Source organism: Argopecten irradians, chromosome 11 (assembly GCF_041381155.1).
Source record: "Argopecten irradians isolate NY chromosome 11, Ai_NY, whole genome shotgun sequence".
Classification (NCBI taxonomy): domain Eukaryota; kingdom Metazoa; phylum Mollusca; class Bivalvia; order Pectinida; family Pectinidae; genus Argopecten; species Argopecten irradians.
In genome coordinates, this window is record NC_091144.1 from 31,395,835 (window position 1) to 31,414,628 (window position 18,794).

General features: G+C 35.7%; 2 protein-coding genes across 2 annotated transcripts; one reads left to right on the forward strand and one right to left on the reverse strand.

The window, feature by feature from the left end:
* Positions 1-2,001: 2,001 nt before the first annotated feature.
* LOC138335299 (uncharacterized) lies at positions 2,002-3,900 on the forward strand. The gene has a single exon (XM_069284320.1). It carries the CDS (start codon positions 2,262-2,264, stop codon positions 3,264-3,266), a length of 1,005 nt encoding a protein of 334 aa, XP_069140421.1. The 5' UTR covers positions 2,002-2,261; the 3' UTR covers positions 3,267-3,900.
* Positions 3,901-7,659: 3,759 nt separating this feature from the next.
* LOC138335301 (b(0,+)-type amino acid transporter 1-like) lies at positions 7,660-18,529 on the reverse strand. Its single transcript, XM_069284324.1, has 13 exons — positions 18,378-18,529; positions 17,889-18,042; positions 14,779-14,880; positions 14,111-14,353; positions 13,047-13,172; positions 12,583-12,682; positions 12,215-12,259; positions 11,799-11,922; positions 10,946-11,049; positions 10,720-10,816; positions 10,142-10,291; positions 8,409-8,577; positions 7,660-7,793 (listed from the first exon to the last, which is right to left on the reverse strand). Exons 1-13 carry the CDS (start codon positions 18,447-18,449, stop codon positions 7,720-7,722), a joined length of 1,560 nt encoding a protein of 519 aa, XP_069140425.1. The 5' UTR covers positions 18,450-18,529; the 3' UTR covers positions 7,660-7,719.
* Positions 18,530-18,794: the final 265 nt, after the last annotated feature.

Sequence of the window (18,794 nt, forward strand, 5' to 3'; positions counted from 1 at the left end):
TAAAAATAAGTGAAGTATACAGTATACATGTCATGTATGGGTCTGTTGATACAATGTTATTAACCATTAAAAGGTAATACAAATATACTAGTCAAAGTTAATACTGTAATTAAATCGTGGTTTCAATATCAAATAAGATGTTTCCACACAGCACGCTGTGCTTCTGCAATACTTTTTATGTTTTATGTATAATCAAATTTGTTTTTAATCGCTGATTGTACCAATTTGTTATTATTGGTTAAAAAAAATTGGTTATAGCTTGTTAAAATTTGCATTATGCCAAGTTCATATTAAAAAAAAAACTTTTTACATTAATCATGTTTTGGATTTTTTTGTAGCAGAGCACTTGGATCATAGAAATTCTAATTGCTCCCCTGGCTTAGGGGCATATTACAGAACACATTGGTATAAAAGTTTACAATTGGAATGTTGATTTCAGGTGTAATGAACCCAGTAGTTATTCGAGGAGGTAAACGTTTAAACATTACAGTGCCATTTGTGTTGATGTTGTTTGCAACCAGTGCTTCATTTAAAAAGATGATTAATTGAGAATAGGTGGGTCGATTGGTTTGCCATTTGGGATTTTTGACAACGTTGTCTGCAATGTAAACTTATAAAAAGATTGATTTATTGAGGTTAGTATGGGTCGACTGGTTTGCCCGTTGCCAGAATAATTTGATCGACTGAGCCATTTGGGGTCTTTGACGTTATGTTTCTATAGGATTGCACTATAAACTGAGCAAAAATTCAATAGAAACTTAATACGAACAAAGCATGAAGTCTCCCAATACACACACAGGAAAATGACCTAACTGTAGACAATAACGACAACGGTTAAAGTTGCATGTTTGTCAAAGTGATGGTAAGCGTGTCTGGACTATTTAGTGAGCATTTCCCAGATTTCGGAGAACAGCAAAGAGGTGTACGTTATCAAGTCCTTAATCATGACTAGTCAACTTTAGGTCCGAAATATCCTGATTTACCAGGTATACTAGTGTAAGGTATTATCATTTCGCATCATTAGAAGAAGAATACGAAAAGTAATGAAGATCATTTTCCATCGTAATCGCTGGTCTCAAGGCGCATAAAATTGCATACAAATTCTACGTCATGGTTCATACTTGTAAAATAAAATTTTGATGAACAATTAGATTTGAACGAAATACAACCTCTTTAATCAAAGTAGATTAACAAAATAAAAGTTCTATGAAGTGAAATGATTTTAAATAACCATATTCTATTGTTCTTCGATAAATTTACAACCAGCAATCATGTAAAAACTTTCTTATCGCGATACTGATTTTGTAACGTGGGACAATTACTGGATATACTGTATGGTACACGTGAACCAACTTTTTCCCCGTGTTATTTACGCCACTATTTATGTTTATTTCCGCGAATGCATATGAACCTCGCTAATATTGATATATATATTTGCATTTAATTTTCAAATTCGAGAAAGTTCATCTTCGCGAAATTTTTGAAATTAAAATCGCGAAACTTAATAGCCGCGAAAAAAGTTGTTTAACAGTACCCCGAAAATGAAAACACGATGTGAATTACGATAATACAAATGCCAAATTTACTTGCAACATAAACAGCAAATATATTACCACTAAGTGTATAAACCCGCATATATTCACACACGCTCTCGTTTAAATTAACAACTAAGTCTAGTGCTTCACTTTCTGACGACAGCATCAAAACAACACATCTCTTTTCCTAGTACAAGTGTTGGTGTTGCGTTTCAATGGATCCTGAACACGATGCTCCAGAAGTGCTTAGACCGTACATAATCAGTTATCTGCATCGCTATGTAACAAACAACCTAAGGCATTACCAGTGACAAAATATTTACTTGATTATCTTTCACCTGCTAATTCTAATGTCACATGCTAATTTCACAATGCTAACACACCTTACAATCAAAGTTATTGTTTTTAATCATCCACACAATCAGATACTACCGTGTCGGTTTGTATTCAATATGACGTCTGATATAATACTGATTACCGACGTGTACGGTAATCAAAGTTATTGAAGCCATTATGGAAGTTTAGTATGTGTCATACGTAAGGTCACAGGAGTTACCCCCCTTTGACAGTAGTTAATAATTTAGAGTTATCTCGCTTTGCATAGGAAAGCATTGTATAGAACGTTATCCCAGCATGCTAAGTTAACATCCGGTCATCGACAGATTAGCAAATAAGAGGCACATGCTTGCAGAGAATTTTAATTTGTACTGATCGGATTTCTTAAGTATGCCAAGAGGTCTTGGAATTAGGAAGCGGCGAGGTCCCGGGGTGGCTTTGTCTCCGCCCCCAGAGAAAAGAAAAGGGGGAAGGCGAGCAGTTCCCCTCCCAAAAAGGACGGAGACCGCCGCTGGCGAGACCCGGAGGGAGACTCCACGTGGTCAGCTGCCAGAGGTACCAGTAGTAGAGCTAGAGGAGGTGCAAGTGGAGGATGGGATCACAGGTATGGGCATAGAGCCCGAACCGCAGATGTTATTAAATGTACATGATAATGGTTACAATAATAGCACTACCCCCGAGATCGAAATTATCCCCCTGGAGTCCGACTCCATCGGTGACCATGTGCCCCGGGCTATAAAACAAAAAATCTGGGGTCACGAGTATATAAATTTGGCCCTTCTTTTAAAGGGCTACTCAGAATTGAATGACTTTTGCACTAGTGCGCCGATGGTTGTCGGATCCAGTGGGATGATAGAGACCCGCCCCCCTACTTGTAAAGAAAAAATACCAAATGTGGAGAAATGGACAGATGCTTTCCACATTTATATGTCCATTTATTTGGAAAGATTCCCCGCTAAGGTACAGGAACTTTTGCAGTATGTAAAAACAATACGTGGGGCAGCTTGTCAGGGTGTGCCGGGGGGTTGGCGAGTGTATGATGAGCAATTTAGGGCTCGTCTTAGTCAATCTCCTGGTTTAGCATGGAACCAAATTAATTCAAACCTTTGGCTCCGGGTAATGACCCCTCAAGCCGGTGGAATGGGGAAGAACAATGTGGTCAAGGGAGGTAACAAGGAGTGGGGTGGGAAACATTCCAAGCCATCACCTTGCTTTGGCTTCAATAGGGGTAAATGTACGTATAGTAACTGCAGGTACACTCATGTTTGCAGTATTTGTGCTGCTGACCATAGTGCATTGCAGTGCACTAAGTCTTTTCGGCCCTCAGATGCAAGTTCCAGTCAGGGAAAAAACCCCCATGGCAGTGTCCAGTCTGGGAAAAACCCCAATAAATAGTAAAAAATTAAAACAGGAATTGCTTGATTACCCAAACCATCAAATCACACAGGAGCTTGTTGATGGTTTTTCAGAGGGATTTCCTTTGCATTATCAGGGTATTAGGGAGGATACTGATTGTTTAAATTTAGGTTCAGTCAGACAGAATGTCAATATGGCCCTTAAAAAAGTTCAAAAAGAGGTGGATCTTGGAAGGGTTGCCGGTCCATTTAAGGAAAGACCTTTACCAAATTTGAGACCTTTGGGTCTGATTCCAAAGAGTACACCGGGGGAGTTTCGTTTAATCCACCACTTGTCACATCCTAAAGATAATTCAGTTAATTCTGGTATCGATTCGGATTTGTGTTCTGTTCAGTATACCAAATTTGATGCGGCGATTGAATTGGTCCAAAATTTAGGTCAAGGGGCTTTATTAGCAAAATCCGATATCAAATCAGCTTTTAGGTTACTGCCAATATCTCCACAAGACTTTGATTTATTGGGATTTAAGCTTCAGGGTTATTATTATTTTGATAAATGCTTACCGATGGGATGTTCATTATCATGCAGCTTATTTGAGAAATTTTCAAGTGCTTTAGAATGGATAGTTCAAAATAAATCAGGAAAACGATCTGTATTACATTATCTTGATGATTTCCTTTTTGGAGGTAAAGCTGGTTCCACCCAATGTAAGGATTTATTGGAATGTTTCTTAGCTTCTTGTGAAAACCTGGGAGTCCCTATTGCTGAGGAAAAGACGTTTGGCCCTTGCACTGTGTTATGTTTCCTAGGTTTAGAAATTGATACTGTAAATCTTACAATTAAAATTCCTGCAGCTAAAGTAGTTGAGATTTGTGAGAAGCTAGAAAATGTGTTCTCAAAGCAGAAAGTAACTTTAAGGGAAATGCAGTCGTTGATTGGGGCATTACATTTTGCTTGTAGGGCTGTAAGACCTGGGCGGATTTTTTGTCGACGTCTAATTAATTCAATTAAGGGTTTAACTCAGCCCCATCATCGCATTCGGGTTACTGGGGAAGTCAAGCAAGATATTGAGGCATGGTTATATTTCTTTAAGGGTTTTAATGGAGTTTCAGTGTTTCTAAACAAGGAATGGGAGAGTTCTCAGGATTTGTGTTTGTACACTGACAGCGCCGTGGGCCCAGGAATGGGGTTTGGGGCCTTTTTTAATGGTAAGTGGTGTTTTGGAGTATGGCCAGTCAAATGGCATGATCAGGGTTTAACCAGAAGTATTACACTGCTTGAATTTTTCCCAATTTTAGTGGCCATAGTTGTTTGGGGGGAATTACTAACTAATAAAAAGATATTGTTTAGGTCAGACAATACAGGAGTTGTAAGCATCATTAATTCTCTAACATCTAAGTCAGATCTGGTTATGAAACTAGTCCGGTCATTTGTTTTGAGATGTTTAAAATTTAACATATTGTGTAAATGTTCACATATCCCTGGTGCTGATAACACTGTTGCTGATTCAATTTCACGTTTGCAGTGGGGACAGATTCTTCCAGTTAGCTACAGGCGCAGAACGGGAGCCACATGTGGTGCCAAACCATCTATGGGAAATCTTCAATTAGTGATTGAGACTTTAATTCAGGGTAGTTTGTCCAATAATACTAAGCAGGCATACAGTACAGGCCTGTCATCTTTAAAAAAAATTCCGAGAGTTATACAGGCTATCTGAGATGTGGCCTGTGCCTATCAATCATTTGCTACAATATGTGGCTTATTTATCTATCAGTGGAGCATCCCCTAGCACTACACAAACTTACTTGTCAGGTATAAGTTACCACCACAAAATTAAGGGGTGGGGGGATCCTGCAAAACAATTTTTAGTACAGAAAGTTATGGAAGGTTATAGGCGTACAAAGGCATCTCCTGATGTGCGAGCTCCAATTACCTTAGATATCTTAAGGAAGATTGTAGGTGCATTACCGTTTGTTTGCACTTCAACATATGAAACAAGTTTATTTCGTGTGGCCTTCCTGTTAGCCTTTTATGGCTTTATGAGGGTTGGTGAACTTACTAGTACTGCTAATTCAGATCATGCAGTGGGACTATCAGATGTGTCTTTAAATGATCAGGAGGTGACATTAAAACTAACCCACTCAAAAACAGATCAGACAGGTAAGGGTCATATTTTGGTTATCAGTGCTTGTCCAGATTTATCATTGTGCCCGGTTAAGGCAACATCAGCATTCCTTAGGATACGTCCTAAATCTCTAACTCGTGAATTTCTTTGCCATGCTAGTGGAAGGTCATTGTCGCGTTACCAATTTTCAGCAGTTTTGAAGAAAACATTGCAGTTCGCTAATGTCCCAGCTGCCAATTTTAAAACTCACAGTTTTCGCATAGGGGCGGCGTCTGCGGCTTCGTTGCAGGGAACTTCGGATGAACAGATAAAAGTGCTGGGCCGCTGGAAGTCGGCATGTTTTCAGAGATACATACGTATTAGTGCTCCAACATTGTTATGCCGTTAGCTGTTTATTACTGCTTGTTTAAGGACATACTTTAATTTACCAGTAGCGTTGTTCGTTTTTGTGTATATGCTGTAATTAATTAGAGTAGGACAGATGCTAATATTGTAAGTTCATTACAGATGTGTGGATCATTGGGTCTTCATTAGTTTATTGGGCAGAGAAGAGGGCAATACAGAGACTGAACAACAACCTTCGTCTTGAGAATATTAAAGTAGACATTACATGGACAGGTATTCGGGGTATGCATTGGCGGGATTTAATCCCTAAGGTCCGTCAGATGTTGTCAGTGAGTCAGGCAGGTCCCCCTTCTATGATGATATTACATTTGGGCTCCAATGATTAGTTGACCCTCATGTTAGTTGACCGCTCTGTCCTGGTGTCGATGTTTTGTTAGGTTGTTTTGGTTGGCTGGAATTTGAGAGTTCAGAGAAAGCGGGCAATTGCAAATGATACAGAAATATCTTTTGATTGTGCTCGTAAGGATGGTACTCATTTGCTGATATTGTAATGATATATTATACTGATTTTCAATCAGCACTTGAGACATTCGTGAAAACAAATGCTACGCTACCGAAGACTGTCCTGGTCTGGTCAGATGTTTTGTGTAGGTTGTTTTGGTTTGGGGCTGGGAATTTGAGAGCAGTTCAGAGAAAGCGGGCACGGATAAATAGGAAAGGTAGAAAAGTAGTGAGAGCCTTTGGGGGAAAAAATCATACACCATACAGAAATATCTTTTGATTGTCCAGACCTGTTTCGTAAGGATGGTACTCATTTGTCTGATATTGGTAATGATATATTTATAACTGATTTTCAATCAGCACTTGAGACATTCGTGAAAACAAATGCTATAGTTTTTTAGCTGCTAAAATTAAAGGGCGTAGGGCATTGGTTGTTGCCAGATTGGGGCAGTAAGCTTTGCTTTCTGTTTGGCGGAATTCTGGCAAGTTGGCGGCAGCATGTGTCAATAAGCAAATTCCCCTTTCATTTTTAAGTGGTACGGGTATCCAGGGTAGGTCTGCTTGGTTTCCCAAGGGACATAACTCAGGAGGAAAAGTGATAAGGGGAGGTAACTCTGCAAGAGATGGATGATAGATCCAAGTTTGGGTGTTGGCTATGGGAGCCATCACAGTGTTTCATAGGCAACTGCTTGGAGCACACCAGCATGGTGTGTGCTTACACAAGAGTTGTGTTCGCCTGGTTTCCCAGGGAACAGCCCTATAGTGTTGCTGTTTGTTGCTCATTATGCTGGTGGGCATTCAGCTTGGTGCTGTTTGTCGGGTAACCATGCAGGTGAGCATTCAGCAGTTTGCTGTTTGCTGGACACTATGCTAGTGGGCATTCGGCTGGAGATATCAGTCTCTTGTAGAGTTTCAGGTATATATAAATATATATGCTTGTTGGCACATGCTGCTGCTGTCTGGTTCAAAAAATCTGTGGCCGTATCCCAGCAATGAGTTTGTGTTGTTTGTATGGAATAAGGGTCTTGAAATAATGTGTTTGGAATCGCATTTCAAGTGTAAACCGCACAGGACTACAATGTACTACATGTAGTATGTATGATTTAGGACTTCTTTTTGGCCCCAAAGTCAATATTACTATGTTTAGAAATTAAGGTGCCGTATTTAAAAAAATCAGCACATCCTTCATTCAATTATAGTGAGAGATCTAATAATTTGACAACTTTAGTTACCATGGTAACCATCCAAAACATGCGTTAATCAAGTAATGTTTTGTCCATTAAAAAAAAATTATGATAACACATGTATAATAAAAAAACCAACTTGAACATATAGAGGACACAATCCATACATCGTTCTATCAATGTAACCGCATGTTGAGGTGTTTGCTACTGGGGTCAAACTTGTCCTCTCGAAAGTCATATAATACAACGCGTTAGATAAGACACATTTCTGGTAATGTATGATCAAAGACATTTTTATTTACATTTGGTGAGGTCATGACCATATGATACTTGGATGTTACAGGTCATCGTCCTTAACGACGTGAGTTGGCACCACCTCCAGTAAGCACTGTGTCCATCGTGTTAGGGTAACTACAATTAAATACAGAATATTCACTTTCAAAAGCAAGTTTTACTTAAAATTATTATAGATCCCTTAAAGTTATGTGTTGGAAACCTTTTGTGTGTTCTTAATTTAAAATGTATGTGTGCTTACCAAACAATAGTGAAAATATCAAAGTTTCGTCCTCACTCGATGAAAAATAATTGGTATTCATCAAGAAACAAAATATATCCTCTACGTATTATATAAAACTCTATTTATGACTTTCATAGTGATCCATGTATGAATAGTATTCATATACATTATAGTCTAAGAATACGAATACATTTTTCACTTCAACAACCCGTATTTTCTTACTCATTTAATTTTATTGAACTTGTGTATAATGTCCAGCGCGTCATTGGTACTTTCGGTTTGACAACAGTTTGCTAACGCTGCTTATGCAAGACATATTTCAATAGAACTCTAGATACAATGTGTTTTTGACATGAAATCTCTGACTTTGACGTTAACCATCCATTATTATTTTTTGTTTGTTTGTTTTTTTGTTTTTTGTTTGTTTTGGGTTTTTTTTCGTTTTTTTGTTTGTTATATTCCCCTGCATAAATGCTTTCGATTTAATATAATATAATAAAAACACTTACCAAGACCAGGGATTTGGAGTTTAAAATGAACCATCGGTATATACACCAGGGCCCCAAGACCTAGGAAAGCCAGGGCGTAAAGGAATTCTACTTTAGGGTTCTGTAGAAATGGGGCTATCACAAGGTATATACATATCAGTAGTACGAATACTGGTATCACCAGGGGTAACTGTAATGGAAACAATACCACAAACATTGATTTAGTATCAAAAACAATTATCAGGGGTAACTGTAATGGAAAAAATACCACAAGCATTGATTTGATATCAAAAACAATTATCAGGGGTAACTGTAATGGAAAAAATACCACAAGCATTCATTTGATATAAAACAATTATCAGGGGTAACTGTAATGGAAAAAATACCACAAGCATTGATTTGATATCAAAAACAATTATCAGGGGTAACTGTAATGGAAAAGACCCCACAAGTATTGATTTGATATTAAAAACAATTATCAGGGGTAACTGTAATGAAAAAAAATACCACAAATATTGATTTGATATAAAACAATTATCAGGGGTAACTGTAATGAAAAAAATACCACAAGCATTGGTTTGATATAAAAAAACAATTATCAGGGGTAACTGTAATAAAAAAAACTCTAATAAATCCGATACTAGTAACTTTACATGTATCCAATATCACAAGCTGTTGGTCGGGAGTCTGCTTACCAGTTATAAAATTCTGTAACCGATTTACGGATTATATACATTGACATCCAAAACTTTTTACAAATATACATTAAGTACAGAGATATGTAAATATTTCCAATACACGCATCAGTATATATAGTTTATCGACTTATTTATCTTCTCGAACTCATTGACTAACTAATTGCTTTTGTGAAAGTTTTCTTCGAGATAAATTGTCATTTCTTTTAACATTAGTAACATAACTTTTGGTGGGAAGTGTATATGTGTCTCTCTGTTTAATTATTACGGAAAGTTCAATGCATGTTAACCTAAGTTACATGCACAGTATATAATATTGATACGATATCCGAGGGGGAAGAAACATGCTAATGTTATTAATCTTTGTAATAGAATACTGACGCCATTGTCTGTTACCAACATAATCAGCCTATCCCGCTATCTCTTTCTTCTATCTAATCTGTTCCTATTTTTAAGAAAACTAATTATGGTGATTTGAAATATAAAGCTATCTAATAATGTTTGGATCTAACGTGATTTAACGTGTGTCTGACCCTCTTGCTAATATGACAATAAATTATGTTTAAACTAAAATATCGTATAGCTGGATGTTTCGCGGGTAAAATGAATAGTGATTTTAATTTAACTCAAGAAAAAATAAATCTCTACAAAACAAAAATCTTTGCGACATTAATAATATCCTGCGAAATCGCAAAAAAAATCCCTGTGAAAATTGCCGACTATACGGTAGGAACACCATGCAATCTGATATAAAATAGGCACTACCTATAACTGATTTATAAAAACAACAAAATAATGGAAATATCAGATGACAACAAATTTATTTTTTAAAGTATTGAATTGATAATGGCGGTTAAAAGAAAATATGGCTGTTATGTTAAAAACAATTCCTAATGGCAACTAAAGTTGCAAAACAAAGCATAAAATCTACCATTTCGATAGATCATATCATAATGAACATCCCCGAAATGCTATTGAGAGGAACGCGAGTACAAGCGTCTATAAAATTGTGCATTTTAAGGGATGTGATGACAAAGATATGCATTAAAAGTTCTTTACCTTGATGACTCGTTCAGCATCTTTCATTTTCCATCTGAGTATAATAACAGCGACCATTGCCATTCCATAGAAAAGCCAGGAGAGGAAGTTCAGTAGGTTGAGAAGAGTAGCAATCTCTGCGGGGATCATGTAAATCATGCTTAAGGTCGTCTGATAGCGAAAAAAGGAATGACCGAGGATAGAAACATTTTCAAAAAATATCCAAATTTACAGCAAAAAACACAACTGCGATTAACCGTTTCTTCTTTAAAGTTACACTCTTTTTGTTTACCTTTTCTGGTGTCTCTAGTATAACCAATTGATGAATATTTTTTGTTTATGTACGTGCCAGGGCTTACCCAAAGTATTTGAATAATTGGCTTGCCATTTGTCTTTACTTCACAATCAATACCTACCCACAATGGCATAGAGCTCTGTAATATGCAAATCATTCTTGACATTTTTGTTTCTGTTTTAACTTTCTTAAGTAACTTCTTATTCACAATTTGAATAAAAAATCAATGAATATATAATCTGTAAACTGTACTAAATCAAAAGTGTAAGGGTAAGAACAAATGTATAGTGTTGACAGAACTCACAAGAAGCAGGACGGAAGGTAATGGAATCCGACTTTTGACATGGATGTATGAACACAGCTCAGGCATATGGTTTTCTCTGGCAGCCTGGAACAACAAGCTACTCAAAACAATGACACAATATCAATACCAGTAAGGAATCTCATATATTCAAATTGTATACCAGATAGTAGATAGCCAACATTTTTTTTTTGCTTAATTTAACAAACGAAACTTTGACTACACTAACCGTGAACTTGTGAAGCTGCTCCCATTGCTGGAGCCGTATACGGAACAGATGACGACGATGGGTATGAGGATGACAGCCGGCGGTATCACTTGTTCCGCCCAGGTCTGAAACGTAAGTGTTTTAGGCTATACTGGTAGTTGTGTATTTTTTTCCAATATTGTGTCCGCATGCTGAACGGTTTATAGTTCACAAGGATGAAAAGCAAACCCAAACATTTTTTTTATCTGAGCAATAAAATAAAAACATGTGAATCAGAGCAATAACTAGAATGGTATTTGAAAAAGTTTAAAGTAATGTGTTGTTGATTTTTTACAGTGCTATCTGTTGTGGTAGATCATCTCTGTGTTACTTTATATGATATATCGTATTTCTCCTTATTATGGAAAGCACAAAAAAGTTTATATAAATTAATAAAATAAGTTCAATCAATAAAGATACAAGTCATAATAAATGTTGAGAATAATGTGTGAAAGGGTAGGTGAAATAATATAAGACTGAGTTAAAAGTGATGAACAAAAGTTGAAAGAGTGACCTAATGTGTGAGGCTATATGTTGTGATGTGGCTGACCCTAGGTTTCCAACCTCGGCAGCTCTCCAAATAAAATTTGTTTGTTTTGAAAAAAAAAAAACTAACAATGCGAGACAGAGTCCAGGAGACATACCCATATGTCACTGTCTGACTATTTAAAAAATAATAATTCGCCTGAATGTCTCCTTTATTTTGCGAGTATTTATTGCAACAGATGCAAAATGTAATAATGATGTAATAAAACATTTTAGTTTATTTCTGTGTAACTATTATGTACATTTACTTTTAAAGTCGAACATTTTTTCTGAACCAACCTGTACGTACCACTCCCACTGCCCATGACGATAGAAACTCGGTTTTATTCAGTACTGCGAGATAGGAGGCGTTGACCAATAGGTAAACAATGGTGACAAGTATTACCGAGATCACGATGGCTAGAGGCAGGTTCCTGGAAAATATCAACGCGTGAGAAATGTCAAAAATGATCTTTATCACTTCTTTACTATATACAGTAAAGACGATGATAAAATGAGATTGCACTTTAAGAAATTTGGAATAGAAAATCGATTCGTTTCCATAAAAAAATAAACACATTTAAAAAAAAGTAATTTGAATAGAAGAATTGTTTTTATTAATCACGCGACAAAACTCCCTATAAATAAGAAATTAACTGAGTATTGCAATAGTGTATTACTGTAAAGTTTATTCGTTATACAGAATAGATGTACTTTAAAACATACCTCTTCGGTTTTTGAATTTCCTCTGTTACAAAATTTAGTCCTCCCCTATAAGAAAGAAAATCTAATTTTATTTAATTTTTCAATAAAACACATAAAACAGTTTTGCTAAGTGTTAGGATTTATCTTTAAGTAACTGCAGCTTGCCTGCTAGAAAGCTACCTTACACAAAGGATTTTATTTATAAACACATATTAACATGAGTATTGCTTACGATAATATCATATAAGCACTGTGGTTTGAAGCATCAACTTCTACGTTTGAGTTTGACGTATAATTATTGACGAAATGTATGTTCCTATATTTACTCTCACTAGTTTTGAATTTCTTAATATTCTCGTACAATATTGTGTACTCTTTTATCCATTTACCATCCATCATAAGCCCAGAGACCGCTGTAAACCGCCAATGCCACATTCTGTACATCGTCTGTCGTACCTTCAAACCCAGTCACCAGACTTCCATATTTCCCTAAAATAATTAGTATTATCTTATTGGTACATGTATATTTGCTCATTTATGAGCCACAATTGTTAATATAATATTAGTATTCTGATTCAAATTTTGGTTTGTATTGTTCTATTCATAATATATATATCAATACAGATGTAATTCAGCATTTTTTGAAAGCCAAACGATTACGCTGTAGACCAGTATATATACTTCACAATGATATATGGTTTATAAAATTGCCTTTCTTCTTCTGTACATATGCCATCATTACTAAGCAACTTTAAAACAGATGTAATGCGTTAAAACAGTTCAACCTTTAAATTCTCTCATACATTTTTTTTCACTTATTTATCTAAATCTAACATCCGGGTCGGTAACTAACCTTGCGACATCCATATTATCCCTCCGATCATTATAACCACCAACCCCATCAGTTTGACGAACGTAAAGAAGATCTGTACCCGAGCTGTGAGTCGTACGCTGATAGAGTTGGTAATGGCCACTGATACTACAAAGGTTTCGAAGAAATCAAATCAATAGATCGTGGTATGAAGCAATCTTCAATCACTTCATATTTACTGTATAGCAGGTTATTTTCGCGGGGATTATACCTTTGAGATTTCGCGGTCATTTCTATGATCATAAATATTTGAACCGTGAAATATTGAAAATGGTAACTATTTATTATATACCCTTAAAGCCAGATTGCTTTTTGACCGCGTAAATAACCGGTTATACGGTATTGGAAGTAGATATTGGGCTACGTTATTTGATCTTTCAAAGTCTCTTGCCTTTCACCGGCAGAATTGCGCTTTCAATTCATGTCAATGCATCCACTTAGTTTACATTTTTGTATGTACTGTTATACTGTAAACACACTTAGTTCAGCACAGTTTAATTTTAGCGCAAGCCCTGTAAATTATCATTTATTAGATATAAATAAGTGCATTTCGGTGGTACCCGTTTACAAAATTTACCGCTGTACATGAATTAGCGCTTCAAATACAGCACATAAATCACTAAAATAAAGCCACCGCTAAAATACGTTCAGCTACAGTATTCGTTTTGCTCTCTGCTGAATAGTGTTGTGATACTATTTGTCGTTTCAGATTGTATTGTTCATTTAAAATTCCCGCAAAACTAGGTCATGGTGTGAATGGCTTATGGAGAGTTGCTTTAACCAAATGGATGACGTTTTGATATCATGACTGAACAACGTATGCGCGATTCGTTTGTTTCAATAAAATATGTTTAAACTATATCCGAGTTCCTGTTGGATAGTGGTTATATTTTATCCGTTAACCAATGTTTTTTCTCTGGTAATTTATCTTGATACATGTAATTGTTAACAATAATACCACAAATTAACGTAGCGAAGTGATCAAATCGTCGTCATCATGCCTTAAAGCAAAATATATGTAAATCAACAATAACTTGGATACTCACATACAGCTGTAGTTGCTATGACCTTTTTTATGTTTGTCGACTGACTACAATCATCAAGTATTACTTCTGATAGATACTCAGCTAATGTGAGAGCTTTCACTGTCATTGCACCCGGCATTACTGCTAATGCCTGACACCAAACATACATAAAGGCCACGAAAGATCCGTAAGTCTTCAGAAAGTACGCATGCTCAGCACCCGACTTCCGGATTAGCGTTCCAAGTTCAGCATATACCAGTGCGGCTGTAAAACAATGTAACCAACCGATTTAGTAAAAAGATTATCAGATAACGCAAAATACCTTGTTTTTGTAAAGTTATTGAAGTGTTACGATCTGCACGACAGGTACATAACTGTATATGATGTAACTAAACATTGATATTGCCTCTCTAGACAATTTTATTGATTTGTTTGAAGAACGGTTTAAAATATTCTGTAATCTCTTAACATATTTCTTTTTTTTTTCATTTGGATGATTACAGTTATAACATACACATCCTTTGTATAACGATGTAACAAAAGAAAATCATGAATTGTGAAACTGTAAAACAAAACCGTACCAATAAATTGACGAAAGAAACTATTGCGTAAAAAGGAAAAAATATGACTTCAAATTACACGCGCTATATTTTATATAATCACAAGTAATTAATACACTTTCTAATTACCACACAAGGAGATGACGCCACACAGAGCCCAGACCACCAGACACAAGCCAACAGATCCTGTTTTAGCCAAGACATTCCTGGGGGATATAAAGATACCTGATCCTGGAAAAGATGAAATTTTCATGGAAAAGGTATTAAGTATTTGTGTTTCATTCATAGCAGATGACAAATAATATAACAAAATGGATTTGCATCATATCTCTTTCTTGTTTTGTGATTTTAAGAGCCAAATATATTGTTAATTGGAGACGATAAAATTTAAATTGTTGCCATAAGTCAGTCATAATATCCCTTCATTCATTTGTTATCATCTACCTTTGTTCGTCAGCCATTATCCCCCTTTGATCGTCAGTAATTGTTTACTTTTGTTCATTAGTTATTGTCTTTCTTTGTTCGTCTGTTATTGTCTCCCTTGGTTCGTCAGTTATTATCTTCCTTTGTTCGTCAGTTTTTGACTCCCTTTGTTCATTAGTTATTGTCTCCCGTTGTTCGATAGTTATTTTCTTTCTTTGTTCGTCTGTTATTGTCTCATTTTATTCGTCAGTTATTGTCTCCCTTTGCTCATTAGTTATTGTCTCCCTTTGTTCGTCAGTTATTTTCTTTCTTTGTTCGTCTGTTATTGTCTCATTTTGTTCGTCAGTTATTGTCTCCCTTTGTTCTTTAGTTATTGTCTCCCATTGTTCTATAGTTATTGTCTCCCTTTGTTCGATAGTTATTGTCTCCCTTTGTTCGTCAGTTATTACCTCCTTTTATTCGTCAGTTATTGTCCCCCCTTGTTCGTTAGTAATTATCTCAATTTGATCGTCAGTTATCATCTCCCTTTGTTCGTCAGTTATTGTCTCTCTTTGTTCTTCAATTATTGTCGCCCTTTGTTCGTCAGAAATTATCTCCCTTCGTCATTTATTGTCTCTCTTTGTTCGTCCGTTATTGTCTCCCTTTGTTCGTCGTATTTATCATTGACAAAAAACCTTTATGAATTATCATGACTGTGTACTATATAAAAAACTCTTTTATGCTTTATTATGTAGTTATTTGATTTCGCAGGGAAAACTGTTTGCGCATTTGCAATTGTTCATAAGCTATCTTGTTATTAGTTTTATTTTATTTGCGAGTATTTACATTTTCGAAAATTTAATAGATCTCGAATATAGCGAAATAATACCAAAAGTAATAAATGTTTTCCTGGTATGAAACAAAATCGACAAAAATAGATATGCAATGGTATCTTTAATATTGAGACGTGTTATTCAAAACCACGAACACCTTATTTGTGGGAGGCAAACACGGAGAAGATTGGGGTTACATTTTACTAGCTGGAACATCACGTTGGTTTATACTGCAAATATCATGTCAAAGCCACGAATACGTAGTTCAGCAACATTATTACATCGTAGGCCGAGATAATAATATACAAGAATAGGGTAGAAACAAACAAACCATTAGCACAGAGGCTTATGAAGAACAGATAACGTTAAGCTAGGGTTACTTAGAAGTCAATGTTCTAGACTCCACTGACAAGCTTGGGATTACAATTACGGGTCAAATTTAAATAAGTCATCAATGCGTTGATAAGGTGGAAATGAGGACAAAACACCACTTAACATTCCATATCTGATCGGGAATACTTATTTTTCCACGACTAGAAGTTTGTTTGTGCTTGTAAAAATGATACTACTCATGTATTTGGCATATTATCTCTTCTTTTTATTTTGCCTAACGTTTTACTTGATTTGACCTCGAGATGACTGTTCGCTTCTGTGAGGTCTATCACCTACCCTAGAATAAAAACGTGATATTTTCTGAGTCTGCTTAATTATCGGTTGACATATGAATGAGATGACATGCGTGTCCGCTGTCAGTATAGTGTGGCCAAGCGGAGTACAATGATCGGTGTCTTTGGCAGCATATGCTTCCGTGAGACAACGTTTAAATGGGCCACAATTTCGTCCATGTTTAGATAATACCACAGCCGCCTACAACACACAGCAGCTAGCAGCACTATTGTTGTATACATGGGAGGTGGTCGTCCGCAGAGGACATAAGCTTTTTATAGAATATTAAGCATAACAAACCAAGACCTTGTCACGAAAATAAACAAAAATACTTTTTGCTACATATTTATCCATATGTTGTTTGTAAATAATGTATAATGAAAAATTCAAACAAACGACAAAGTTTAATTTGAATGGGACGATGTGATTTTTTTTTCACAACCATAAATGATCAAACAAAGGTTTTGTAAAATAACTGAAACATCCTTCTTTTTAACATAACTATTTTACAATTTTAAACTTTTTTATTTACACGAATTCAATATTTCATGTTTTTGTTCTTATCAACATTTCCACTAATTCATAAATTAGCGATAACGAACACCAAATGACAATCGTGCATTCATGAATACAATAATTAGAGAAACAATTGAATTTCAAACTAGGACTCCCTCGCGAAAGTTATTTACAGAAAACAGTACAAATTATATGCATACTTTTGTACGTTAAGGTCTAAATAAACACACTGTTGTGTCTATTAGTAGTGGGATGTCGGTAACATAATGGTAATGAGGGTTACGACCTTTTACAGACATTTAAAGGCTGATGACCTTGATGTCATGTTCTTTTTATGTTAAAATTGTCAATATTATCAAATACTTACGCTGAACATTTTAATGTTGTATTTATATAGACTTAGGTATTATCATATGTAAAAATGCATAAAGGGATAAATCAGTCTTAAAACGTATTGGAAGTTGCGTTTATATTGGCTATAAACCGGTTCTAATAAAAGCAGAAGTAGTTTGGTCACTGTGATCTGTGTACAAATGTCTACTCAAAAGCACGTTCACCGCCATTAAAAATGGTAATAGCTTTTTGTTTATTGTAAGCCGAACATGAACCCACACAAGTTGAAGAAGGCACGTTATGTCTGGAACTACTATTTGTGGTCTTTGCATAACTTACTGTAATTCGTCTTCGGTATGAGTAACAAAAAATGAGATTGGGTATGTACCAAAATTATATAGCTCCTCTTCAAACTTAACTTCCGCCGACCATTTTACGATTTATAGCAAATCACCTAGATGCCATGTAGTTTCATATGTGTTAACTCACCTATGATGCTACCAACTATAAAGGATATTGAACTTAATAAACCAAGTCGCCGCTTGACCCCAAATTTCTCTACGGTAACTTTGTTGGTAGTTTCTGACATCTTCCTGGTCCTTGTTGACTGTGTACAATTCCAGTCAGGGACAACACCAAGTGCCTGTAAATAATGATACTGATCATAACATTTCTAAGTGACATTTATTGATACACACACGTATTTTCAAATGTATTTTCACGTACAGAGAACAGAGAGAACAGACTTATCCCTTACAAAAACACAATTTTTGCATTGCTAATGCGATATCAAAAACTTTATGAACGAGGTTTTAAAAGCATCCTGCATTTAATCTCCACATTAAACTCTTACTGGAATACCTACAGATTACGTTTTAAAAGTTCTTCAATATTTTATCGCTCATTCAGAAATATAGATCTATTTGTAAGACAGCACCTTTGAAAATGTTTGTTCGGAAGATACCATTGTACACCTACCTTTAAAATCGTGTAAAACTCGATCAAACCTGTGTTGTGACGTTCATTCAATAACGAAAATATGACATGCATACATCTGTATTTTGTCTACATGCGGCTAGGCTGTACTGCAGTGGCATGGTACATCATATTGTCGGTGTAATAGGTACCACCCAAATGGTTTTATTACCGAATTAATTACAATGATAGAAACTTCTAATATATGCATGGACATTAAATTGGTATTGTGAGTGGAGCTAAAGGTAGATAGGTCAAACAAGGAGATATATTGGCCAGGTACCAACTACTTAAATCAGAATATAACGTTTATCAGGTTTCTATCGAAATGTGATGCAGATGCAGTATTTTGAATAGACGTTCGATCAATTGCACGCACTAGTTACGTTGAGAGAGAAATATTACATAAAAATATTGTAA

Coding starts and splice junctions, on each gene's coding strand:
- LOC138335299 (XM_069284320.1), top strand. CDS start 2,262: ATGCCAAGAGGTCTTGGAATTAGGAAGCGGCGAGGTCCCGGGGTGGCT.
- LOC138335301 (XM_069284324.1), bottom strand. CDS start 18,449: ATGCATGTCATATTTTCGTTATTGAATGAACGTCACAACACAGGTTTG. Junction 14,354..14,778: donor TGGCGTCATCTCCTTGTGTG/GTAATTAGAAAG, acceptor ATTGTTTTACAG/CCGCACTGGTATATGCTGAA. Junction 10,292..10,719: donor TACCTTCCGTCCTGCTTCTT/GTGAGTTCTGTC, acceptor TTTCGCTATCAG/ACGACCTTAAGCATGATTTA.